Source organism: Canis lupus, chromosome 17 (genome assembly GCF_003254725.2).
Source record: "Canis lupus dingo isolate Sandy chromosome 17, ASM325472v2, whole genome shotgun sequence".
Classification (NCBI taxonomy): Eukaryota; Metazoa; Chordata; class Mammalia; order Carnivora; family Canidae; genus Canis; species Canis lupus.
In genome coordinates, this window is record NC_064259.1 from 34078378 (window position 1) to 34104808 (window position 26431).

Sequence of the window (26431 nt, forward strand, 5' to 3'; positions counted from 1 at the left end):
GCCTCCCAGGTGCTAGTCTTTCTTCACTCAGTCCTCAAATCAAGTCAAAAAGATTTGTTGGCCAGTTACAAAGCACCAAACAGTAGAGGAGAGAAAAATTTAATCCTGGTGAAAAAATATTTATCACTACCAAGGATCAAGGCACTGAGGTCAGCCCTGAGAATGTCAGAATGAACAAGTGCTGCCCTTGAGATGCTGGCCAAAGACTAGTCCTCACCTTTGAGGAACATAACAGCCCCAAAGGCAAACGTCAGTTGCCAGTCAACCCACCACGACACAAGGTGCGGAACCGGGCAGGCCATGGCCAAGTGCGTCAAGGTTGCAGAGGGAGCCCTTCCCGAGGCAGAAGGCAGGAGAAGACTTCCTGGAAGCGGAGGCAGCTGAGCTGGACTGAGAAAGATAAACAGGATTTCAGTAGGGAGAGAAAGTGATGTGGGACCCTGAGGCAGAAAGTCCCAGTGTCAGCAAGGCGCAGGGAGGTTTCAAGGAAAGCCAGCTGGAGGTGCAGAGGGCCAGGGATGGGCTGTGTGGGCAGGACAGGCCGCTAGGGGCGCTCGGAGGCCACGCTGAAGAATCTGAACCTGCGTGCACAGCTGCACAGATGGGCAGCCTCGGAGAGTTTTAGAAGAGAGGACCTCGCTTCACCTGGGAGGCTTAGCCCGTGAAGCGTCTGCCTTCCGCTCAGATCATAATCCCAGACTCCTGGGATGGATTCCCACATCGGGCTCCCTGCTCAGCGGGGAGCCTGCTTCTCCCTCTCCCTCTGCCTGCAGCTCCCCCTGCTTGTGCTCTCTCTTCTTCTCTGTCACTACATAAACAAAATCTTGGAAGGAAGGAAAGAAAGAAATCAAGAAAGGGTAGGCCTCTGTCAGATGTTCTGAGGTCCTGAATGACTCCACAACCTCCTTTGTGATTTAGGGATAATCCATCTGGGAACAGAGTCATGGTATGGGCTGCGGCTGGGCGTCCTCAATTTCCCCAGTGGGAAAGAAGGTCAAGGGCGAAAGAGGGGAACCATCCCTCTCACCAGTGGCTAACACACTTTTGCATCAAGACACACCAATTTGCATATCTACGGTCAGCTTTCTGGGCCGGCAGCTGGTAGTGGGAGCAGCAGGAACCAATATACCTGAAGCCACAAACTATAATGGCCACTATTACTGACGCTGCTGCCGTGCACTGCGCAACACATGCTGGGTACTTTGCATAATGTCTCATTTAAACCTGGAAACAATTTGTGTGCTGGGTATTTTGTAAATGAGAAATCGGGGCCTAGAGAGGCAAAGTAAAGTAAATCACAGACCCCAGATATGAGGAAGCAGCAGTCTGCCCTGTCCCACACATTGTGGCCAGAGTCAACCTTCCTGAGCAGTTGTGCTCTTGTTCCTTGTCTTGTGTACCTACGGGACCTATGCACCACTCAGGAAATGAATCCAAACTACTTAGTTAGCATGGCACTTCAAGACCTATTATGTTTCCAGTCTTACCTCCAACTGCCCAAACCTTGAATTACTTCTCATTCTAAGATGATGGCCCATGTGTTCTCACTTCTGACATTGGCTCACCTTGCCCCTTCTGCTAAAATATCCCTGGCCCCCTCTGTGCCTGTCTCAATGCCCCACACACACCTGCTGGCATCAGTTCAGTGTCCTCTCCCTGGAAACTTCAGCCTCTCCACCCAGGGTTTTTCCTGCACTGGATCCTCCCTTGAGACTATTCAGTATTTTGAGCCAGACAAGTTTGTGTTGTATGGAACACTTCCCAAGAGTGTAGGATGTTCAGCATCCCTGAATGTGCCCAAATGCCAGAGATAATCTCCAGCAATCATGACAGTTAAAATCATCTTCCTCGAATTTTCAACCACCATCCAGGATTGAAACCTGACTGCCTTGGGTAACACTATGTGTGCATGTCTATCTCCTCCAGTGGACTGGTCATATCTTGAGAGTAGGTATTCTTTTTATATTCAACATTGCATCTCCTAGAAGCCTAGTGCAATGCCTTGCACTTTCAAGCACTGATATATCCACTGCACATAGAGGACGGAGCTTTTTTTAAATTTTATTACTTTATAGGTAAATTGATTTTTTAAAATTTCCATAGTCAAAGAGAGCAGTACCAATCCCCATGCCAATACAAATTCCTCCTGGTTCTCCTTATGTTTAGTCCCCTAAATTTTTATTTAACTTTATGAACATTAAGAATCTGGAAAATACGGCAGCCCAGGTGGCTCAGAGGTTTAGCGCCGCTTTCAGCCCAGGGTGTGATCCTGGAGACCCAGGATTGAGTCCCACGTCGGGCTCCCTGAATGGAGCCTGCTTCTCCCTCTGCCTGTGTCTCTGCCTCTCTCTCTCTCTCTCTCTCTCTCTCTCTCTCTCTGTGTCTGTCATGAATAAATAAATAAAATCTTTAAAAAAAAAAAAGAATCTGGAAAATAGGGGATCCCTGGGTGACTCAGTTGGTTGAGCATCCAACTCTTGGATTCAGCTCAGGTCAAGGATCTGCAAGTCACTGAGGTCAGCCCTGAGAATGTCAGAATGAACAAGTGCTGCCCTTGAGATGCTGGCCAAAGACTAGTCCTCACCTTTGAGGAACATAACAGCCCTGTTATGGGTCAGGGATTGAGCCTCATGTATGGGCTCTGCACTTAGTGGGAGTCTGCTTGGATAGTCTCTCCCTCTGCCCCTTCCCCCACTTGCACACACTCTCTTAAAATAAATACATAAAAAAAGAATTCAGGAAATAATGCAACTGCTCATTCACTACTACAAAAACTCAAAATCCCTAAAAGGATTTAAAGATGTTTATCTAAGCTCATACTTGCCAATTTAGAACGATTGCATAAATAGATCTGAAGCTAGATCCCAACACTGACAGATCCTGAATTTTCCAGCTCTAGCAGAGCCATTTTCACAAAGTGCCACCTTGCTTCTGGAGTCCAATGTCCAGACTTCACCTTGCAGCCAAGCAGATGCACAGGATAAGTCAAGGCTGCCTGCTTGAACCTCCATCAAAGCTTGCACAGCCTTTGAGTTTCCAGAAAACACAAGACCCAGAAATAGGTCATGGTTGGCATGGAAGTGGAAGGATGTAACATCATTTTGCCTCCAATATGAAATTTGTGAGGACCAGAATTTGCCTGGGGTGGGACTCTGGAGGACTGAGTCAGCTCTCTGACTCCTGACTCCTACTTATGAGATGGATTCATGCAGGACTGCTACAAAAAAAAAAAAAAAAAAAAAAAGAGCTGGACAGGCAGGAACTCAGAACAGAGATAGGCACTGATCTTGGAGTCCAGAGGCCCAGCTCTGGGTCCTGGCTCTACCTCCTCTAGGCATGTGACCTTGGCAAGTCCTGTAACCTCCCCAAACCTCACTCATGAGGTATATTACCTGTTTGCTTACTTATATGGTGGCCAACAAAAAGTTAATATATACAGATGAACATCTTATTTTTTTTTTTTTTTATTTATGATAGGCACACAGTGAGAGAGAGAGGCAGAGACACAGGCAGAGGGAGAAGCAGGCTCCATGCACCAGGAGCCCGACGTGGGACTCGATCCCGGATATCCAGGACTGCGCCCTGGGCCAAAGGCAGGCACCAAACCGCTGTGCCACCCAGGGATCCCTCTTATTTTTTTTAAAGATTTTATTTTGAAGTAATCTCTACACCCAACGTAGGGCCTGATATAAAGAGCCTAACTGTAGGTTGACTTCATGAGGAAATGATTGCAAAGACTATTCCTGAAGGAAACCTGGGGAGTTGTGTTTCCTTCTGTCAATAGTAAAAGGAAAGAATACAATTGTCACATTCTTTGTTCTCCAAATAATAAAGCAATTCTTATTCATTACAAAAAAGCAAGAGAGCAAAAACAAGAAAACTTAGAATACCCACTGTTTTAGTCAGCTCAGGCTGACTAAATACGATAACAAAATACCACAGACTGGGTACCTTAACTAACAGACATTTGCTTTCTCACAGTTCTGGAGGCTGGAAGTCCAAGATCAGGGTGCCAGTGTAGTTGGGTTTCAGTGAGAGCTTTCTTCTTGGCTTGTGGACAGCTGCCTTCTAGCTCTGTGATCACTTGAGGCAAGTCCCCAGAGAGGGAGATCTCTCTTCTTAGAAGGCCTAATTCTTTTTTTTTTTTTTTTAATATTTTATTTCTTTATTTGACAGAGAGAGAGAGTGTGTGTACAAGCAGAGGGAGCAGGAGAGGCAGAGGAAGAGGGAGAAGCAGGGTCCCCGCTGAGCAGGGAGCCCAATGCGGGGCTCAGCCCCGGGACCCCAGGATCATGACCTGAACCAAAGGCAGATGCTTAACCAACTGAGCCACCCAGGCCTAATTCTATAGGTAGGATCAGGACCCCACCTTTATGACTTCATGTAACCCTAATTGCCTCCATGAAGGCCCTATCTCCAAATACAGTCAATCACATTGGGAGTTTACAGCTTCAACATATGAATTTAAAGGAGACGCAATTCAGTCTATAGCACCCACAATCTCATTTGCCTAGAGAAAACCACTTTAAAAAAAAAAATATTCATGAGAGACACAGAGAGAGAAGCAGGCAGAGGGAGAAGCAGGCTACCCCTGGGGAGCCTGATGTGGGACTCGATCCCAGGATCCCAGGATCAAGACCTGAGCCAAAGACAGATGCTTAACCACTGAGTCACCCTGGTGCCTCTGAGAAAGCCACTCTTTATACTTTGATGTATCTCCTACCATTCTCCTAAGTGTGCATATATTTAAAGAGAGAGAGAGAAACATGATATACAGAATAGTCTGTTACTGGCTTTTTTCATTCAACAGTATATGGTGACAGCCCTTGCACATCATCAAATTTACTTTTCCTATATTGCTTTCAGTACCTTAGCCTATTCCTCGGTGTGGTTACATCATTGTTCCTATGGCCCCAATTTTAGCCTTTAGGTTTGCAGCCAGCTTTCCCCATTACAGAGAGTGCTGGGATGGACACTTTTGACTGTTCCCTTACAACAGATTCCCAGGAGTGAAAGTATATTCAGAGGGCCTGTGCACTTCTAAAGTTTTTGGTGAGCAGGGTCAGAACACCAGCCTTCATCAATGCTCCCACCAATAGCCAATGAAAATGTGGCCTCACTTTTTTTAAAAGGCTTTTATTCATTTATTTTAGAGAGAGAGGCACACGCAAGCAGGGGAAAGGGGCGGGGAGGCGGGAGGGAGAGGGACAAGAAGACCCCATGCTGAGCCCCATGGGTTCAATCTCACAACGCTGAGACCATGACCTGAGATGGTATCAAAGTCTGATGCTCAACTGACTGAGCCAACCAGGCACCCCTTTACTTCTTAAAACATAAACTTTTTTTTTTTTAAGATTTTATTTATTTATTAGAGAGAGGCAGAGACATCGGCAGAGGGAGAAGCAGGCTCCATGCAGGGAGCCCGATGTGGGACTAGATCCTCGGGCCTCCAGGATCACGCCCCGGGCTGAAGGCGGCCCTAAACTGCTGAGCCACGTGGGCTGCCCCTAAACTTTTTTTTTTTTTAAGAGATTTTATGTATTTATTTGAGAGAGAGAGAGAGCACATGAGCTGGGCGCTGGAGGGACAGATGCAGAGGTTGAGGGAGAAGCAGACTCCCCATGGAGCAGGGAGCCCGACAGGAGGCTCAATCCCAGGACCCCAGGATCATGACCTGAGCTAAAGGTGGATGCTTAGCTGACTGAGCCACCCAGGAGCCACTAACGTAGACTTTTTATTTTTTATTTCTCTATCTACAGAAAAGTTGCAATAATAGTACAGAGAACAGAGTTCTACATGCCTGTCACCCAGTTTCTCCTAAGGGTAACTAACATAGTACCACATGGTGCATCTGTCAAATCTAAGAAATTAACATCAGTCCACTACTATTCACTAAACTGCAGACTTTATTCTCATTTCATCAGTTTTTCTGGTGAAGTTCTCTTACTATTTCAGGGTTTGGTTTGGTTTTGTTTTTAAGATTTTATTTACTTACTTGAGAGAGAGAGAGAGAGAGAGAGAACCAGTGGAGGGGAGAGGCAGAGGCAGAGGGAGAAGCAGACTCTGCTGAGCAGGGAGCAGGACACAGGGCTCCATCCCAGGACCTTGAGATCATGACGGGAGCTGAAGGCAGACGCTTAACCTGCTGAGCCACCCAGGCACACCCACTATTCCAGGTTTTATTTTTTTATTTTTATTTTTTTTATTCCAGGTTTTAATCCAGGAGACCACATTGTGTTTTTTTATATGGTATGACCCAGCATTACCTACAATAGCTAATTATGGAAGCAGCCTAAGTGTCCTTTGATAGATGAAAGGATAGAGGAGATGTGGTATATATAGATACACACTTTTTAACTCCTCTTATAGGCCACAGGAAAATCCCTTGGTGTTTTGGGTACTGGCTGTCTCTAATGGTAACTACTGGTGATTGTTCATTGCTTCGGGGTATGTCTTGTTCCACTAGAGGCTTGTTCTGTCAGCAAAGTTACTGCTATACAGGGCAGTGAGGGTGATTTAGAGAAATTGATCTTTTGGTTTATCTCCCTAAACTCTGTAAAGAGCCAAGGGGAAGGCTTTTTATGTGGGAAAGGTCATGCATGTGTTCCCACAGGGTCTCTCGTGTCACTGTTAGGCAGGAATCATAAACAACAGCACTACAATTGGATTTTGCTCTATATTTGGAAAATTTAGCCCTTCATTACAAGGCACGCTGATGCTATCTCATTTAGTTCATTCTTTTGCTCATCTCCTGTAATCATTAAATTACAGAGCCATATTTCCAAAGCTCTAGGGAGAAAAATGGATTAGGAATAAAATCTTTTAAAATCCTGTAGAAAAGCACTGGATTTGTTTACGGATGATGGGTGCAGAGCCGGGGGAATGATCTATTCCAAGCCGTCCTAGGTGAAGGATTTGCTTCATTTTCCATGGCTCTATGATGTTCTCTCTTTAATGCAGAACAAGGGTGGCACCTTTAATATTCTGTTCCTGAATGTATCCCCGATTGCTCCGTGACCCTATCCCTGAGGGTAAGAGTGAATGAAGGAAACTAGAAGTCATGAAATACGGGAATGATCAGAAGGGAGAAAATGAAAGCTGAGAAGAAAAGGCTGCTGGGTTGTTTATCAAACTCCCCTGAATAAGGCTGGTTGGATTCTGTGGAGCAGCTCCATGCCTTTCTCAGAACTATTTGGAAGTCTTTGTTCTTTCCTCAGAGGACTGCTGCTTTTAGGTGATTCAAACAATTAACAAATATTCAGTGAGCTGTTAGAACAATTCTCCGACCAGCGTTCATTTATAGGACTCACCTCCCAAGCTACAAATCTATCTGAAACTATGATTGATTCACTTATATTTTCATTCTCTTGCATTTTCTCTGAGTCCAATTTGGGCACTTCTCAGCAAGTGTTCGTGGGGACACTCATTTGTTTCTTGAGGCAGTCTAGCTTTGGCCATTGCTGCCCACCCCTATTCAGAGGGGAAGCGCTGTGGGCCGAGCTTGTCCTGGGTAATCTTCTAGGACTCTTCTGGTGAGAGCTGCTATAACTGTTTCCTCCCAGGCTGCTTGGCCAGGATGTGGCTCTGCAGTCAGATTCGCATTCCAAATGCAGGACCCATGTGCCTCATTCTCTTGTGTCCTTATTAAGAAGGAAAGAGAAGTGTCGCCTAGGTGGCTCAGTTGGTTAAGCATCTGACTCTTAGTTTCAGCTCAGGTCATGATCTCAGGGTTGTGGAATCTAGCCCTGTGTTGGGCTCAATATGGAGACTTGCTTCAGATTCTCTTTCTCTCTCTTTCCCTCCCTCTCAAGTAAATAAAATCTTAAAAAAAAAAAAAAAAAAAAGAACTCCATGTCTAAGATGGTGTAACTGATCCCATGTTCTCCTCATGGGGTGCCCCAAGAAGCTCCCCCCTCCTGTACTCTCCTTACTTCAGTGACCAGGAGGCAAGCCTGTGAGAGCTGCGTAAGGGCCCAGGCCAAACTGATTGCAGCCCCCATGAATCACAGCTAATTACATGAGCTCAAACTCTGCTTCAGGCACCTTTTAGTTTGCAAAGGTGTCCTTAAGGTTGGTTTATTTACAATCAGCTTGGGGGCCAAGGACTGGAATTTATATTTGTAAGCATTGTAAATTTCGTAGAGATTTGGCAATAACAGAAACAGCCCAAATTTCTCACTATAGCTTCCTGAAAAGGCTGTTCCTCCAGGCCTCCTCATCGATCAAAAGAGCTAGCATCTAGGACACTCTCAACTCTCTTTTTAACACTTTATATCTCTTGTCTTTGATTAATTCAATCAATAAAGATAGTTTTGTGACGCCAAGCGCTTTTGTTACTATCTTAAATTCTGGACCCTAATTTTACTGACAAGGGAATTAGCAGAATCTAGGGAGATCTCTTTATCCATAATGAGTAAAGCATCTGAAATTGGCTAAAGAATTCTTTCATCAGTTCTGTTCAAACGAAGTCGAGATGTACTAAAACCCAAACCTGGGGAACTGTCCTGAGGAAATGATGCTGAATGTTGGAAATGCTTTGTAAGCATGAACCCAAGGTCTCTCTCTGTGTCACCTTCCTCTAATACATTTGGGGAAAGGGGCCTTGTCTGCCATTGACTATTTGTCCGTCCTGCAGCCCACACCTCCCTGCCCTGCTGGGTCCCCTGGGTCCTTCCTGCCATCCCAGCTTCTCCTTGGGCCTTTGCTTGGTTACAACCTGAAGCTCTGAGGTCTCCTTCATTCGCTTCAGTGTCAGGGGATGAGTGACTTGGACGGGTGACCCAGGGGTGGCTAGGAGTGTGCTTACTGCCTGGTATCTTATAAATCATTCACCAGGAAACTGAAAAGACACCAATACTGGATGGCCATGGTGGGTGGCAGCTTCTGGGGTGGCATTGGACAACCATGTTAGTGAGGATTGGGTTTGGCCATGCTTAGATAAAAAAGCACAGCTCTTACAAGCTCAAACTGCCTATGTGGCCTTAGGCCAGTCAGTTACTCTCTTGGCTCATGTGCCAAAAAGGGACATAATGGTACCAACTTCATAGGGTTGGTGGTATAAAAATGAAATTAGTATATAAGCCAAGCACTTAGGATAGTATTTGCCATGTGATACATGATTGTTATGATAAAACAGAGGGAGAAAAAACAAATAATTTTCTTTGGACATTAAAAAAAAAAAGAAAGTCCAGAGGTAAAAGTGTAGAACTTGTATGGGAGCTTCATGGTTATTCTTAGACCCTCTCTTTCTGTTCCCTCCTCAAGGTTACTTCATAACACAAGATAATTGCTGGAGCTTTAGTCATTGCAAAATGCTCGCAAAACTCTCCTTAGTGTAATGCTGGGTAATTCAGCTTCCTCTTTACATTGCCCTAACCTATATCTGGATATCCAGGGGCCCTGCTCTGGCTGGGGGCAAGTCTTCCACAACCAAAGTGCTCATCAGACCAATCAAGTATGCAGTCTGTAGTATTTGATTGCATCCTAAATCAAAGACTGGATAAAGCTGGTGGACAGATACATGTATTACTCCTGCCCCTTCCTTCCACTTCTCTGAAGCATCAGTAAAGGGATTTGGAAAGGATGCAAACCCACAAGGGCCAAGAGAAGACAGAAAAGGGGATGGCAGCAACAATATTTTTGAAGCCAGAAAGCAGATGGAGAAGTGCTGAGTGATTTAGGCAATTCCAAGACAGCCAAAATAAAGCCAGCAGGTAGAAAAAAAACAAACAAGAATCCCTTTTACAGCACAGCCCCAAAGCTCAGGGATTGGCAGGAACAGGTACCGTGGGTAGTAATGGTAAAAGGATCGGCAGAAAAGCTGTGTAAGAAGCAGTTGGAGGGGCACCTCGCTGGCTCAGTCTGTAGAGCATGTAATTCTTGATCTCAGGATCATGAGTTCCAGCTCCATGTTGGGTGTAGAGATTACTTAACAAAAAAAAAAGGGGGGGGATTTAGACCCCCTGATCCCCTCTCCTGGGTGGGAGGCTCCCACCTACTCCAGCTGAACACTAGAGGTCTATTATCTGGAGAGAACAGAAGGCCTCTGGTGTGAGAAACAAGACCCAGGTTTTCAGTTGGAACACAGGGAAACTGAAGAATGTTTAAGTGTTGAACGTTGAAAGTCCAAAGTCCTTCTTCCCACTGGCTTTCAGGTGTACACTCTCCAGGCAGGAAATTGGATGCATCTTCTTAGGGAATGAGCTTTACTGACAACAGGGAACATCTAAGGATAGGATCCAGCTGATAATTACAAGACCCACAGTAAGGTAAACAATCGGCAATTGGCAGGAATTCCAATCAGCCTAGGATTCATTAGAGGAAAACCTCTCATGGGAAAGAGTTCAAAACCAAAATAAATTACACAGAGTGAACAAAACTTAAAAAAAAAAAAAAAAAGACAAACGGCACGAAAGGGAACAAGGTCAATGACGTCATGAAGAAACTATCAGACAAAACCAGGATGTGGGACATGTCACAAGACAACTGGTCAAGTCTCTTCAAATCAATTTGATGACAAATTACAAGGGGAACCAGGGGGGACTTGCTTTAAATAAAAAAGACATAACAACCAAATCCAGTCTGTAGTATTTGATTGCATCCTAGTTTGAAAAACAAATTATAAAAGATATTTTTGGAATAACCAGGGAAATTTGGATGAAACTGGATAAGTACTAGAAACTAGGGACTTAATCTACTTCTTAAAAATTACTGTTTATTATTGAAAGATATGTGATAATGTTTTTTTTAAGAAAATGCTTTTGTATCATATGCAGAAGTATTTAGATATGAAGCACCATGATGTCTATAATTTTCTTTAAAAAAGCTTAGGGGGTGTCTGGCTGACTCAATGGGTAAAGCACTCCACTCTCCATCCCAGGGTCATGAGTTCAAGCCCCAATGGGCAATGAGCCTACTTAAAACATTTTTTTAGGGCAGCCCCCGTGGCTCTGCGGTTTAGCACTGCCTTCAGCCTGGGGTGTGATCCTGGAGACCCGGGATCGAGTCCCACGTTGGGCTCCCTGTGTGAAGCCTGCTGTGTCTCTGCCTCTCTCTCTCTGTGTGTGTCTGTCATGAATAAATAAATAAAATCCTTTAAAAAAACACATTTTTTAAATAGCTCAGGAAAGCATATACATAGATAAATCAAATATGGCAAAATATTAGCAATTTTTTAAATCTAGATGAGGGAAGTATTGGGTTTTTACTGATTCCTTCTCTTTTCCTATTTGAAATTTTATATTTATTTATTTATTTATTTATTTATTTATTTATTTAGAGATTTTGTGCACTTATTAGAGAGAGAGGGAATGAGAGAGCGCAAGCAGGGGGCGCGGCAGAGGGAGAGCAAGAAGCAGGCTCCTTGACCAGGGAGCCTGCTTCTCCCTCTGCCTGTGTCTCTGCCTCTGTGTGTGTGTGTCTCTCAGTAATAAATAAATAAAATCTTAAAAAATAAAGAAAGAAAGAAACTCTTCAAATTGCTCCAGAAAGAAGCTAGGCAAGGGAGTGGGAAGATTGGTGGGTTCCTGCAGGCATTTCTATCTGGGTCCACAGCGGAGAAATGAGAGCTGGGGAAGAACCAGTTTGGACCCCTGGGAAGTTGAGGTTCCAATCATGGAGAGCCCATGCCTTGTCCTCAAGTTCAGGGTAAGGGAGACTGAGATTAGGGTCACCAAGGATAATTCAGAATGTGGCAGGGAGGATTCAGAGCAGGAAGAAAGAGGATGGAGTTTGAGGAAAGCTTTGAAAAGTGATGGGCAGGTGAAGTTAGGCATACTCCATAACCACTAAAAATTATGTTTACACAAGAGCATTCATTGTGGCATTATTTGCAATAGTACAAAACTGAAAAGTACCTAAATGTCCATTATTTAGGAAACTGATTGAATGAACTAAAATACAGCCATGCAATGCCATTGAAAGCAAAGAGGAAAAACTAATTACTGAGATAGAATGGTCTCCAGGATACACTGTTCAATGAAAACACAGCAAGGTACAGATATATAGTGTATTACTTTTCAAGTAGGAAGGAAGGGGAAAATGCTAATTTCATAAGCACCAGAAAGCAAATCACCAACAAAATAAAATGGTTAGAAGCAGGGAAGCGGGTGGGGGAGGTAGGGGTTACTACTTACATATACACACATAACTATGATATAGTTTCAACTTTGGAATCATGGTTTTATAACCAAAAGCTTTAATTGAAAAGAAAAAAAAAACTCTAGGTTTACAAAGACTGAAATAATGTGAGAAAGTTTTGTGATAGTAGGTTTAAATGAGACACACAACATCTTACGTTCCGCATTCTTCTAACAGTGGGAAAAAAAAAACCCGAGCCTTTGCATGGAGTAATGACTACAAGGACACGTGAATCAGAGTTATGTGGTTGCTCCGGATGGGGGGACCGAGCATCTTCCTGTTTCTATTTGCTTGTATTTTCAAAATTCTTTCTTGAATCTGAACTCATTTGATAATGGATTAAAAAAAGAGAATCTACTTTTATGAAGCCGCAGCTGACTGTGCTCTGCATTAGGAAATCTTGCATCTCTAAGCCCCTATACTCATCCTCATGCACATCCGGTCATGTAATTCCCATGACAGCTCCAAGAGGTAGATGTTGTCTTTAAAATCAAGGCAAGGTAACAATACTTTGGAGGTGGACTCTGTGATCAGTACTCCTTGCCACGATCAGTGCTCCGTCATTCTGGCAGGCAGCCTTCATTTTGCTCAGGCCAGAGGTGAGAAGGCAGCCACCTCAGGAAAAGTCCTGAGCATCGGGGTTTGGTGTCCGAAGGCCATGAAAAACCTAAGTCCTACCGTGAGTTTCTGAGTTACACAACACTATAAAAGACTCAGAATGGCTTTGATAATGATTATAACCTTCCAAATTAAATAAATAAAAATCCTCCAACAGAAGCCAATCCTTTAGGGACAAAAAAACATTATTCAGGAAGAGTCTGAGAAATGTAGCAGCTGCTTCCAAAGGAAACCCCATTACAATTTAAAGCTCTGGGTATTTTTGACACATGTAACCTGATTATTAATTCTGAAATTGCTTTGGAAGGATACCACTTGCAAAAGTAGGTTTATCCCTTCTTCTCTGCAAGTGAGGGGATGCTCACAATGCCAACAAGTTACAGATGGGCACGCATTGATGGGTGATGGAGGAAGCTTCCCATGAGTCCTGGGGGGCAGGACGGGGGCTCATTCTGGGGACTCAGGGCCAACAGGGCGCCTGTTTGCACTAGGATGCCACAGCTCCCAGGAGAAATGGGAAAGGAACTTCTGACACGTGGCGCCATAAATAATACTCACCATCCAAAGAGGACAGACAAGGGCTGCCTTGATCTCTGGGAGCAGGACAGGAAATGCCTCGTCCTCAGTGTCTTTTCAATGCTCATTGACCTGTAAGGTTCATCTTTTTGAATTGCCTGTTCATATCCTTTGCCCATTTTTAAAAATTTTTATTTATTTATGATAGTCACACAAAGAGAGAGAGAGAGAGAGGCAAAGACACAGGCAGAAGGAGAAGCAGGCTCCATGCACCAGGAGCCCGACATGAGATTCGATCCCGGGTCTCCAGGATCGCGCCCTGGGCCAAAGGCAGGCGCTAAATCGCTGCGCCACCCAGGGATCCCTATCCTTTGCCCATTAAAAAAAAGTCTAGGTTGTCTCTTTTTGATTGGCAGATGTTCTCTGTTCTAGTTCTCTGTGTCACAGGATGTTAAAATAGGGCTCTTCCTGCTTCAACTCTAATCTTCAATCAGAACTACTGATATGTCCCATACCAAATACCAAAGTGGCCATGAGGCTGGCTATCCATGCACAGAATTTATAAAGGAAATTTCAGAAAACTAGAGCCCTCTGCCAAGTCAAGAATAATTGAAGGGCCAGAGTGTGGAGAGAGAAGAGAAATTTTTGAAAAGATTTCTTCAGAGACTTGTTGCCCTACAGTGGACTCACTGTCCCATCTCAGCAGGATGATAACACGGTTGCTTCCTCCTTTGCCTCATTCCCAGAGAGAATGGGCTTCTCACTATACCACTGCTCGTGGAGGGGTGCCTGGGTGACTCAGTCGGTTAAGCATCTCCCTTCAGCTCAGGTCCTGATCTCAGCGTCCTTGGATGGAGCCCCATGTCGGGCTCTATACTTAGTGGGGAGTCTGCTTCTTCTTCCTCTCCCTCTGCTTTCCCTACTGCCAGTTCTCTCTCTCAAATATATAAAATCTTTGAAAATTGCTTAAAAAAACAGGGCACCTGAGTGGCTCAGTTGTTGAGCATCTGCCTTTGGCTGGGGTCATGGTCCCAGGGTCCTGGGATCGAGTCATGCATCAGGCTCCCCGTGGGGAGCCTGCCTCTTCCTCTGCCTATGTCTCTGCCTCTCTGTGTCTCTCATGAATAAATAAAATCTTAATAATAATAATAATAATAATAATAATAATAACACTGCTCACGGAGCTCACTGCATGTGTTCCTACAGTGAGGGTTCCCTGTCAGCCAGCATCTGACTTCTGTCCAGGAAATCCAGAGAAGCAGGCATGAGAATGAATAGCTCAGATTGGTCAGATGGCAGGGCAAGGAGACCGCTGCTGCTTTGGCTCCCTATTCTCTGATTTCCTCAGGAAAAAGGATGCAGGAGTATCTCCATGAACAAAATGAGGGCAGTGTGGCGAGACCTGGCATGGGTGGCTATGGTCTTGTTCAATGGGGCTACGAAGGAGCAAAGGGGACCCAGCAGCAAGAAACTAGAGATGAAGCTCAGTTCCTGGGGGCTGGAAGGAGATACAAGCAACCACTCACAACAGAACACATAAGTCAGGGTGGAAGGTTCTGCAGGGAAGAGGACCCTTAAAGAGAATCTCCTAAGAGGCCATGAAAACGTCCCCAAGAAGATTAAAATATAAGCTTTAAACTCTGTCAAGCCCATTATTAAAGGCTAGGTTATGACAGACGGTGACAGACATCCAGTGTATGGAGATCAACCCCGAGTCCAGAGTCGCATGCTCCACCGACTAAGCAAGCCAGGTGCCCCAAGTTCAAAGTTTTAATTAAGATCCTGAATGGGGGGCAGCCCTGGTGATGCAGCGGTTTAGCACTGCCTGCATCCCAGGTTGTGATCCTGGAGATCCGGATGGAGTCCCACGTCGGGCTCCCTGCATGGAGCCTGCGTCTCCCTCTGCCTGTGTCTCTGCCTCTCTCTGTCTCTGTGTGTGTGTGTGTGACTCTATGAATAAATAAAATATTAAAAAAGGAATTTTAAAAAGATCCTGAATGGGTAATATTTATAAATTGAGACTAGGCTTATGCTTTAAAGGGACTCTAAGACTTTTTGTTATCTAAGAATGAATGGAAAAGTCTCAGACCTGCTAAGGTTTTTAATCTAGGAGCAGAAATAGAAATTTTTTTAAAGGAAGTTTGGAACAAAAAAATGAAAAGGTTGTCTTGAATTATTTCACAAGTCAGTCTTATCTAATATATTAAGATACATCTATTACTAATATTTCACTTCTCTTAGATTGTTGTCTTTTATTTATTGTAAAAGATTTTATTTAGATTTTATTTGACAGAGAGAGAGAGAGCATGTGCACAAGCCGGTGGAGCAGCAGGTAGAGAGAGGGAGAAGCAGGCTCCCCGTTAAGCAGGGAGCCCCACATGGGGCTCCACCCCAGGACCCTGAGATCATGACCTGAGCTGAAGTCAGATGCTTAACCGACTGAGCCACATAGGCACCCCAGATTGTTGTCTAATTTGTAGATGGTGACTTTCATTACAAAAGTTATACATTTAGATGTTAAATTTATTTTTTTTCCTTCTTTGTATTTTTTAAAAATACTTTCCCTTTAATAGTTTTCAAGTTTTGTTTTCATGCTCCAGATTTTTAATTTATTTGGAACTTATTTTTTGTGTTAAAAAAAGGGTCACATATAAATAAAATGGGTCAAGTAATTAGCTTTGTCAAAGAGAAGTGAATAAAAATGAAGTGTGTCACTTCCCAGTAGAAATCTTTTTTTATTTTTATTTTTTGAAGATTTATTTATTTCAGAGAGAGGGGGAGAAAGAGTTTGCACAAGCAGGGGGAGGGGCAGAGAGACAGAATCCTAAGCAGACTCCCACTGAGTGCGGAGCCCCACACGTGGCACAATCCATAAAACCAAGAGTCGGATGCTCAACTGACTGAGCCACCCAGATGCCCCAGGTATTAGTCCTAAAAGCCTGCATGTTTCCACCATCTTCTCTTTTTCCTCTGACACAAGAATAGCAACATATCAGATGAAGGCAGCTTCTGCATCCTGGATCTTGGAATGAAGAGGATGTGGCACAGAATCATAGCCAACCTAGGAAAGACATGTAATGTGAGCAAAAAACAAATCTTTGTGATTGTAAAAAATTAAGATTTGGGGGGGTTGCTGGTTAGCACTGCATTACTTAGTCCAAGGTGACTTATACAAACTTCAAGCTGTCAAGTGTAACTACATTTTAAAAATATTTTTATCACATATTTTATATCGTTTCTAAGTGTTTGGAGTAAATGTGAAAATTACATACCCGCTGTGCTTTTCTTTTTTTATCATGGCAAAATATACATAAAATTTACCATTTTAACCATTTTAAGTGTACAATTCAGTGACATTAAGTACATTCGAAATGTTGTACAAATATCACCACCATCCATTTCCAGAAATTTTCGTCATTCCAAGCAGAAACTCCATACTCATTAAACAATAATTCTCCAGTCCCACCACTCCCAGCTCCTAGTAACCTCTATTCTGCTTTCTATCTCTATGAACTTGTATATTCTAGGTATTTCACATAAGTGGAACCATATAATATTTGTCCTTTCGTGTCCGGCTTATTTCATTTAGTATGCTTTGAAGGTTCATCCATGTTGTGGTATGAATCAGAAATTAATTCTTTTGTAAGGCTGAGTATTATTCGTGTGTGTGTATGTCTGTACACCCCTCACATTTTGTCTTTCCACTCACCTGTTACTGAACATGAGTTATTTACACCTTTCTGGCTACGGTTTCTACACTTTCTTGATCTATTAGTTCAAATACAGACATACTATTGTAGAAAAAGGTCTAAAATATTACACAAGAAACCACTACCAGTGAGTGCCTACTGGGTTCAATTTAGAATGGAGAAAACTTTTACTTTTCATTCTATATATATTCTCATGTTTTGTTTTGTTTTTTAAAAGATTTTTATTTATCTACTCATGAGAGACACACAGAGAGAGGCAGAGACACAGGCAGAGGGAGAAGCAGGCTTCTTTCAGGGAGCCCAGTGGGGGGACTCAATCCCAGGACCCTATCCAGGATCGCGTCCTGAGCCGAAGGCAGATGCTCAACTGCTGAGACACCCAGGCATCCCTTCTTATGTTGTTTAAGTTTGTTATAGTTTTTATTCAATTTGAAAAACCTAATAAAGAGTTTTGAAAATAAATGCTTCCTTTGATCAGAAGAGGGACAAACAGATATAATGAATCTCTACAAATGTGTGGTGTTTGTTCAAGTAAGCTCTACACTCAACGTGGAACTTGAACTCACAACCTGAGATAAAAAATCACATGATCTACTGACTGAGGCAGCCAGGTGTTCCTGAAAATGTGTTTTTAAAAAATTATCAGTAGGGGGACCTGGATGGTACAGTCAGTTAAGCGTCCAGCTCTTGGTTTCAGCTCAGGTTCTTTTTTTTTTTTTTCTTTTTAAAGATTTCTTATTTATTTATTCATGATAGTCACACAGAGAGAGACAGAGAGGCAGAGACACAGGCAGAGGGAGGAGCAGGCTCCATGCAGGGAGCCCGATGTGGGATTCGATCCCGGGTCTCCAGGATCGTGCCCCGGGCCAAAGGCAGGCGCCAAACTGCTGCACCACCCAGGGATCCCTCAGCTCAGGTTCTGATCTTAGGGTCATGAGATCATGCTCCACAATCAGTGTGGAGTCTGCTTGAGACCCTCCTTCCTTCTCCCTCTTCACCCCCTCCACCCACACTCTGTCACTTTCTCTCTAAAATAAATAAATAAACCTTTAAAAAATAAATAAAAGAAAATAATTAGTAAAAGCTCAGGATGCCTTCACTAGTGGGCCAGCCACACTATCTCCATAAATGAAAAAGAACATTTATTATTATTTTTATTTTTTTAAGAACATTTATTAAAAATTAAAATTACCCTGCAGGGCAATGTCCACAATAGCCAAAATATGTAAAGAGCCCAGATGTCCATTAACAAATGAATGGATAAATATATGATATATATATGTATATAATGGACTACTGCTCAGCCATCAAAAAGAATGAAATCTTCCCATTTGCAACAGTGTGGATAGAACTAAAGGGTTTTATGTTGAGTGAATAAGTTAGAGAAAGACAAATACCATATGACTCACTCGTATATGAAATTTAAGAAACAAAACAGATGAACTTAGGGAAGGGAAGGAAAAATAAAATAAGATGAAAGAGAAAGAGAGACAAACTATAAGAGACTATTAACTATAGGGAACAAACTGATGGTTGCTGGAGGGTGGGGGGAGATGGGGTAACTGGGTGATGGGCATTAAGGAGGGCGTGTGATGGAATAAACACTAGGTGTTAGATGCAACTGATGAATCACTAAATTCTACCTCTAGAACTAATAATATACTATATATTAGCTAAATGGAATTTTTTTAAAAAGCAAAAAAAAAAAAAAAAAAAAAAAAATTTACCCTGAAGGAAGCTGCATAACTAAATGAAACTCCTGCACATTCAAAAAAAAAGAAAGAAAGAAAAAAACTCTTGCACATAATACTATCACTTTTTGTCTCCTTTAATTCTCCTATTCTATATCAGATTTTTATGGGTCATGATGATTAATGATTATTAGTAATAACTAATTTTCGACAAAGCTGAAGATTATTATAGTATCACATTCCCTGCGTCTAAACGTGATAAAAATGCACTTAATTTGGGGTGCCTGGGTGGCTCAGTTGGTTAAGCATCTGCCTTTGGCTCAGGTCATGATCCCAAAGTCCCAGGATCGAGCCCCATGTCAGGCTCCCTACTCAATGGAGAGCCTGCTTCTCTCTCTCCTACGACCCCTGCTTGTGCTGTCAAATAAATATTTAAAAATCTTTTTAAAAAGGGGATCCCTGGGTGGCTCAGTGGTTTAGTGCCTGCCTTCAGCCCAGGGTGTGATCCTGGGGTTCCAGGATCGAGTCCCACATCGGGCTCCCTGCATGGAGCCTGCTTCTCCCTCTGCCTGTGTCTCTGCCTCTCTCTCTCTGTCTCTCATGAATAAATAAATAAAATCTTTAAAAAATATATTTAAAAAGAGAGAATACACTTAATTTCAGCTATATCATTTGCATTGAAAATGCTACCTTGGGTAACCACCCCTGGTTTTCAACTGAAAATGCTGCCGTGATTCCAGCTGTTCAAACTGTGGCATGTGGTTCCTGACAAGGCCAAGGGGAATCCTCCTGCACCGCCACAGCCCAGGTGCTTAGAAGAAAGTTCAAACTGTGCTTCTTTACATCCTTGGAAAGGGTGACCCTCAAGGAAATGGCAACCTGGAATCAAATGTCGGCCAGATCGCGGGGACAGCCTGGCGGTGCCAACCAGCTCCTTCCCCCTTCACTCAACGACAGCAACGTGCACTCAGAGCCCTTGAGTTCATGTCCTGGGCCTGCTGGACCTAGCTGCTGCCGCCACCCATAAAAGCAGCTGCCCACCTCGAGCCAAGAGCAGCACTCAGGGCTGAACCCCACACTCTGCTTCTAGGCCCCTCACAAGAGCCCAGACGTCACCAGATTCCCACTGCAACGCGGCATGGTGTGCATAGGGAGAAGATTCAGGGAGAGCTACGTTTAAATTTCAGCTGAGCCACTAGTTGCAGAGCACAATAATAATTATCTGTCTTCGCTCTCTCCTGACCACTGGGAGGCATTCAACATTCCCTTCTCCATGCAGGGGCCCCTCACCCGCCCTTCCTCTTCCGGCCCCTTTGCTAGCCTCCTGGAGGTCAACCCAGGTTACTTCCTCTAGTCCCTCAATACTCTCAGAAAAATTTCTGTTCGCCTATTCCAGCCCAGCTTCCATTTCCATCTATGTGCCAAGGATTCCCAAATCCTGACTGCTTGGATGACTCGAGATTAGACCTCTCCCCAGGGCTTCAGGCGCAGAGTCACTAGCCTGCTGGATATTTCCATTTGGATGCTGCCCAGGATCCTTCAGATTAAGTAAGTCTAAAATGGAACTAACTCCCACCATAAGCCGCTCACTCTCTCCCTGTCTCTTGTCTTTGCTACTGGATCCACTCTCACCACTTCCTCCTATCTGGATAATGGCCAAAATTTCCTAGTTGGTCCCACTGTCCCAGTCTCTTTCCACCCTTGCTTGACTTAGTTGAAAGAGTAACACTCCTTGAGGACAAACCTTGCCATGCCATTCTCCTGGCTTATGTCTTCCAATGGCTTTCTCCCTGAGGTAAGCCCACCTCCTTGGCTGGCACAAGGCCCTCCCTATTCTGGCCTCTGCTTCACCCAATAGCACCCCTCACACACTCTTCTCTGTGTACGCTGACCGGGGGCAATTGCCAGGATAAGTCATGTTCTCCTGGCTTGCTGCAAACTGAACCCTGTACAGTCAGAATAACTGTACGTGTTACAAATCCTTAAGGGCCTATCTCCCTGAACCAAATTTAAGAATCACTCCTCCAGGAAGCCTTCCTTGACTCCTGAGCTGAATGATGTGACCATCCTGTGGGATCCACAGCAGCCATTTCAGAAACTTCATCAAAGACAGGAAATGTGTCTTCCACATGCAAGTCTAGAGTCCACCACAAACAGAAATGGGGCAATGAAAAGGAATACATAAAGCCAAGTGGTGACAGTAACTTGTAACACTGATGGGGAAGTATGTGCTTATTTTTTTCTCTTCTGGTTTCCTATATTTTCTAGTATGTGTATTATACTGCTTTTATACATTTTTTGAAAATCAGTTCATTTTTAAGATGTGTCCAATCTCTCCTACATAGCTCCAATAAAAGAACTCACTGCGGCAGTAAAGTCAAATTCCTTTCTCCTCAGATGCCTCTGACTCCTCAGGACCTCCACCTCAAGCTCCTCGAATTCTTCATAACTGAGCAGAGTAGAAACACTTACTTCAACGTTTTCAGCACACAGAAGGACCACCCACACACACACAAAATTCCTTGGCCTTGAAAAGGTTACATTGCTCTACTAGCTGAGTGCCAAATCCCATTTTTGGCCAAGCATTCGTCAGAACCTCACTGTATTCACAGCTTAACACAAATGAAGAGGTACATTCACAGAACCAACCTATCATTTCTAAAGGATGGAGATGGTGGAACTTCTGAGGGAACTCTCTCTCACCTTGTCAACTTGAGACATGAATGAGAGATGGGGGTGGGGAGAAAGCTTCCAAAAATCCTTCCTGTTTTTTTCTTTTCCTACCAAAACATTAATTATCTTCCCAGACATCAAAAATTCCAACCACGCACACTGGCTTGTAATTCTTTTAAATATGTGAAAAATAATCCAACCATATCATGTTCAGTCTGACATTTGCTATTGTTTTTTTCCCTAAAAGAAAACAAAAACTTGATTAGTTCCAAAAATAAAACATAAAGAAAACCTCAGTTGAGAAGCAAACCCTGTGGCTTAGAAGCCATCACTCTGATTAACAGCACATAAGTGTTACCTGACGAATGGGTTCCTATCTTAAATGCAATTATCACAAATTCCTCATGGTCCCCACTGTGTTTATAGTTTATGCCCAGCTCTTGAAACAATAACTTTAATAGCAATAGATGAAAACCTCTCACCTCAGCACTTGGGCCAACTAGACTGTTCTTTCCCACCTCAGTTGGCGGGGACCCTGGAGGGACATGTCAAGCCCTGACTTTCACAGCTATCCAGGAATGTTTACCTCACTTCCCTGTCCTCAGCAGTCTCTGCATCTACTCCTGGACATGTCCTGTCCATTGCCAGGGCCTGCTGAGACAATCAGGACAAGCAGGGCCCCCACCCTCAGGAAACCCGTCTGCCTGAGGAATTACTGGCCTCCACCCTGGAGAGGACTCTGACACGCGGTTGACAGCACCAGAGCAAGGGACTTCTGGCCGTGGGGCTGAAGCACCATCAGGTCAAGGGGCCACTGGAGTACAAGAGTGTCAAATCTAAACTCACTTCCTCCAGGAAGTCAGGGGTGTGGAGAATAGACAGGGATCATGCAGAGGAGAGAGACTCAAGGGATTAAAGGGAGGTGGGAAGGGTCATGTGGTCTCTTCACTAGGAAAACTGAAAGGTGGGGATCCCTGGGTGGCTCAGCGGTTTGGCACCTGCCTCTGGCCCGGGAAGTGATCCTGGAGACCTGGGATCGAATCCCACGTCAGGCTCCCTGCAGGGAGCCTGCTTCTCCCTCTGCCCACCCCGCCCCCCGTGTCTTTCATGAATGAATAAATGAATAAAATCTTTAAAAAAAGGAAAACTGAAAGGACCTGGCAGGCATTTGTGTCACTGAGAACATACTGTAAACAAGCATGGCATTTAGAAGGTATAATTTCCAAAATTTCAGATTCAATTCCACACATATTACATGTCTATGGGCACCCATCACTGTAGCCTGGGAACTTACCTCCTGTAGGTTATTCATGTTTTGATCACAGAGAAGAGTAGTAGTGAAAAGGGAGAAAATGGGGATGTAAAAGCAGGTCAGAGGAAGATGAAAAGATTGATCCAAAGCCATGTGATCATCAGAGGCACTGTCACAGCCAGGAGGCATCTTTTGTGCTTCATCCACCATTAGTTTATTGCAAAGTGAAGTTTTGGTTCAGAACAAGACGGAAATTAAGTCCACCAGGAACAAATTATACTAATTAATGAAGTCAACTCGACAGATAGTAATAGGTATTTAGTATCAGCTAAAGTCAAAATTTATTAACTATTCAAATGTTCAAGCTGTACAGATTGTTTTTAGATGTACATACAACATATTTATTTCATAACAAAGTCAAATTATTATAAAATATTTCCTTAAGGACCAAGGATGCTTAGAAGCTTCAACCACTAATTAATTAAATATTTGATGCACATTTTAGGTACTATTAAAAATCTAACATAAATACGTAAATCGCACAGCTAAGAAAAGCTATGACCCATATGATCGCACATTTTACTAACCATATTAAAGTAGAAAACAAAATTGTGCCACATAAATTGAGCTGATTTTAACAATCTTTTTATTACAAGATAGAAACTATGTCCATTTAAACCATCATTCCTGAAAGAGCTACCAAACAATAAGATTATTACCTGAAATCCCAAAATATACATAATACAGTCGTTACCATCGAAATTACCTTCCCTCTGGTTTGATACAGTACATCTGATTCCTCCATGAGATATGCAATGGCCATTAATAATGACAACTAGCAGTGATTATGAATACACAGTGGAAGTAACAGAACTGGCCATATACCCACATGAATCATTCCCATCGACAATAAGGTCAATAAAAATAATGGTTAAAACCAATACATAATTGGTTCAATCGCTTGCTATCTTTAGCAGTAAATGCTACACCACATTACACCTAAGTTTTTCCATAAAATCTTGACTTGCCAAAATGCTTTTTAATCTCGGTTTAGATTACTAAAAATGAAAAGATGTTCATCTTCTTCCTTACCTCCACGGACTTTATCAGGCCTGCAACCACCAGGTACACAGGAAGATGAGGAACTGGAAAGACAACGTGACCACAGCTGTTTGCAAAACAGAAGTGCTCTATTTTAAGGCAAGTATCTTTATCACACACATGCACAGCAATTAATCCATTGGTGAACTTTCTCATATGACGGTACAAAATACAACAAAAAACTGAGGTATAACTTTACTTAACATAAATACACGTCAGAAAGTATAAAGACATTCTCAGTGTACTTAACATATTTTACCCATACATAAATAGAAAACTCTTTTCAAAGTTCTTGTATGTCCAGAAAGACCCAAGATTCTGAATTCTAGAAAAAATACTAGAAAGTAAATACTCTTAAAATCTTTGCAATAAGGCTCTCCACATAAGGCTTTACCTTTGATATAAGGCTACTTCAACTTGGTTTCTGAAAATAGCAAATATGTGCACCAAAATTTAAGCTATTCTGAACTGAAGGGAGGACTTGGTCTCGTGTAGCATGTGAGACAAGCTTAGTGAGCAAAATCAATTTTAGTATATGTGCTGCCGAAGTGAGAACTTAGCAAAATCAAACTTAGACAAAAAGCAAATTTTAAAATACATCAAATAAAAACTTTTCCTATAATTTTTTAACATAAAACTGAACCACGGTGATGTAAAAATGGTTGAATGTATAAGGTACTTTTTAGTGCAAAACAGACATATATATACGTATATACACACTTTTTCTTAAGTAATTTAATTAGAATATAATCTGTAACTTGCTATGTATAATATTTAAAAATCTACATTCTGTGACTTTACAAAAGTAGATATATTCTTTATTTTCAAGTTAGAAATGTCATAACAGATTTACCTTTGGATATTTCCAGTCAATGGCTATATAAAATGAAAGATAACACATATCTAAGTCAAAGGCTGTTCAATAGATTAACATGTAAGCCATCTGTCTGGGGACCTAAAAGTGAAAAGCGATGAATATTACATAAAGTGGGAGAAAATGTACCCCAGATTTCTGCCTGTTCAAAAATGTAGGGATCCCTGGGTGGCGCAGCGGTTTGGCGCCTGCCTTTGGCCCAGGGCGCGATCCTGGAGACCCGGGATCGAATCCCACATCAGGCTCCCAGTGCATGGAGCCTGCTTCTCCCTCTGTCTGTGTCTCTGCCTCTCTCTCTCTCTCTCTGTGACTATCATAAATAGATAAAAAAAAAAAATGTAAAGTTTCTACGTGTTTTTAATTATTAAACAGTTTGATGCAATGACATTCAGTGAAGAAATCTGATTACTGACCATACTCGCACTAAAAATATTTTCCTTAAAATGCAAATAGATAGTATTTATTGTGCCTAAATATAAAAGCAAATTAATTACAGGGTAAATTTTTTCCTGCACTTGTTTCCTTCACCGAGCTTCTGGTGATATTAAGAGAAAAAAATTCTAATTATTTTCACCTAATAATTTAATCAGTTACTTTAGAAAAATATTGTTCTAAGGGGAAGTTCAACAGGAATTGCTTATTAAATTTCTGAATTAGATCAAAATAAGGGAAACAAAAAGGGGTTCAAAAAATTAGACTATATAGGGGTGCCTGGGTGGCTCAGTTGGCTGAGTGTCTTACTCTTGATGTCAGCTCAGGTCTTGATCTCAGAGTTGTGAGTTCAAGCCCTGTGTTGGGCTCCACACTGGCCGTGGACCCTACTTAAAAAAAATAAAGATAAAAATAAAAATAATTAGACCATAGAACTGAATGGATAATAATAACAAAAAAGACAAATAATACCCAAAATTTAGAGGAGCCCCTGGCTGGCTCAATCAGAAGAGCATGTGACTCTTGATCTGAGAGTTGTGAGTTTAAGCCCCACATTGGATGTAGAGATTACTGAAATAAATTTAAAAAACCGTGGGATCAAGTCCCGCATCGGGCTCCCTGCAAGGAGCCTGTTTCTCCCTCTGCCTGTGTCTCTGCCCCACCCGCCCCCGTCTCTCATAAATAAATAAAATCTTTAAAAAAATGTTTATTATGAATAGTACTGAGTACATTTGTAGCAAAGTATGCCTCTCTTTGAAACTTTTTTTTCCTAATTATTTTTAGTAAATATGTAACATTATAAAAGTAGCTTGCCCAAAATCTGGCATCATAACTCCACTAAGTTTGATACCCACATTTGCTCCAAAGAATATTTACATTCATCCAGCATACTCATGAGATTTATTAAAAATGTAGCTATTAACCAAAGGCCTTTGGGGTATATGTACAAAATTAGAGAACTGTAAGTATGCAGTCAAATACTATAGCAATATTACTCATTTAAAAAAAAAAAAAAAAAGGCCAGTGGAGTTCTATCCATTAAAAGTTAGTCAGACTGAAAATCATGACCTTGTAAGTAATCTTCCAAACCATTTGGGGATGTGTTGTTTACAGATAATATTGAACTTTTCTCCAATTATTTTACTGACATAATTTCCTTGAGGAATTTTAGAATGATTATATTCATGGTGAGGGATTACATTAAAAAAAAACTGGGCTTAGCAGGGCCCCTGGGTGGCACAGTCACATAAGCATCCAACTCCTGGGTTCAGCTTGGGTCATGATCTCAAGGTAGTGGGATCAAGCCCCAGGTCAGGCTCAGTGCTCAGAGCAGAGTCTGCTAACATTTCGCTTTCCTTCTCCCACTGTGCCACCCCGTGCTTGCTCTCTCACATCATGTACTATCTCTCTAAAATAAGTAAATCTT

General features: G+C 42.6%; 1 protein-coding gene across 3 annotated transcripts in view; it reads right to left on the reverse strand.

Annotated features, from left to right (window-relative positions):
• Positions 1 to 26431, reverse strand: part of KCNG3 (potassium voltage-gated channel modifier subfamily G member 3) — an 84972-nt gene that overhangs the window by 2840 nt on the left and 55701 nt on the right. Inside the window, exons 3-4 of one of the 3 annotated variants that reach the window (XM_049095490.1) lie at positions 23691 to 23743; positions 271 to 390 (exon numbers count right to left, since the gene is read on the reverse strand). In XM_049095490.1, the coding sequence (XP_048951447.1) occupies positions 271 to 390; positions 23691 to 23743 (173 nt within the window). Of the gene's footprint in view, positions 1 to 270; positions 391 to 23690; positions 23767 to 25314; positions 25395 to 26431 lie in introns of all 3 variants that reach the window. The other 2 variants (XM_049095488.1, XM_049095487.1) reach the window with 2 other exon arrangements.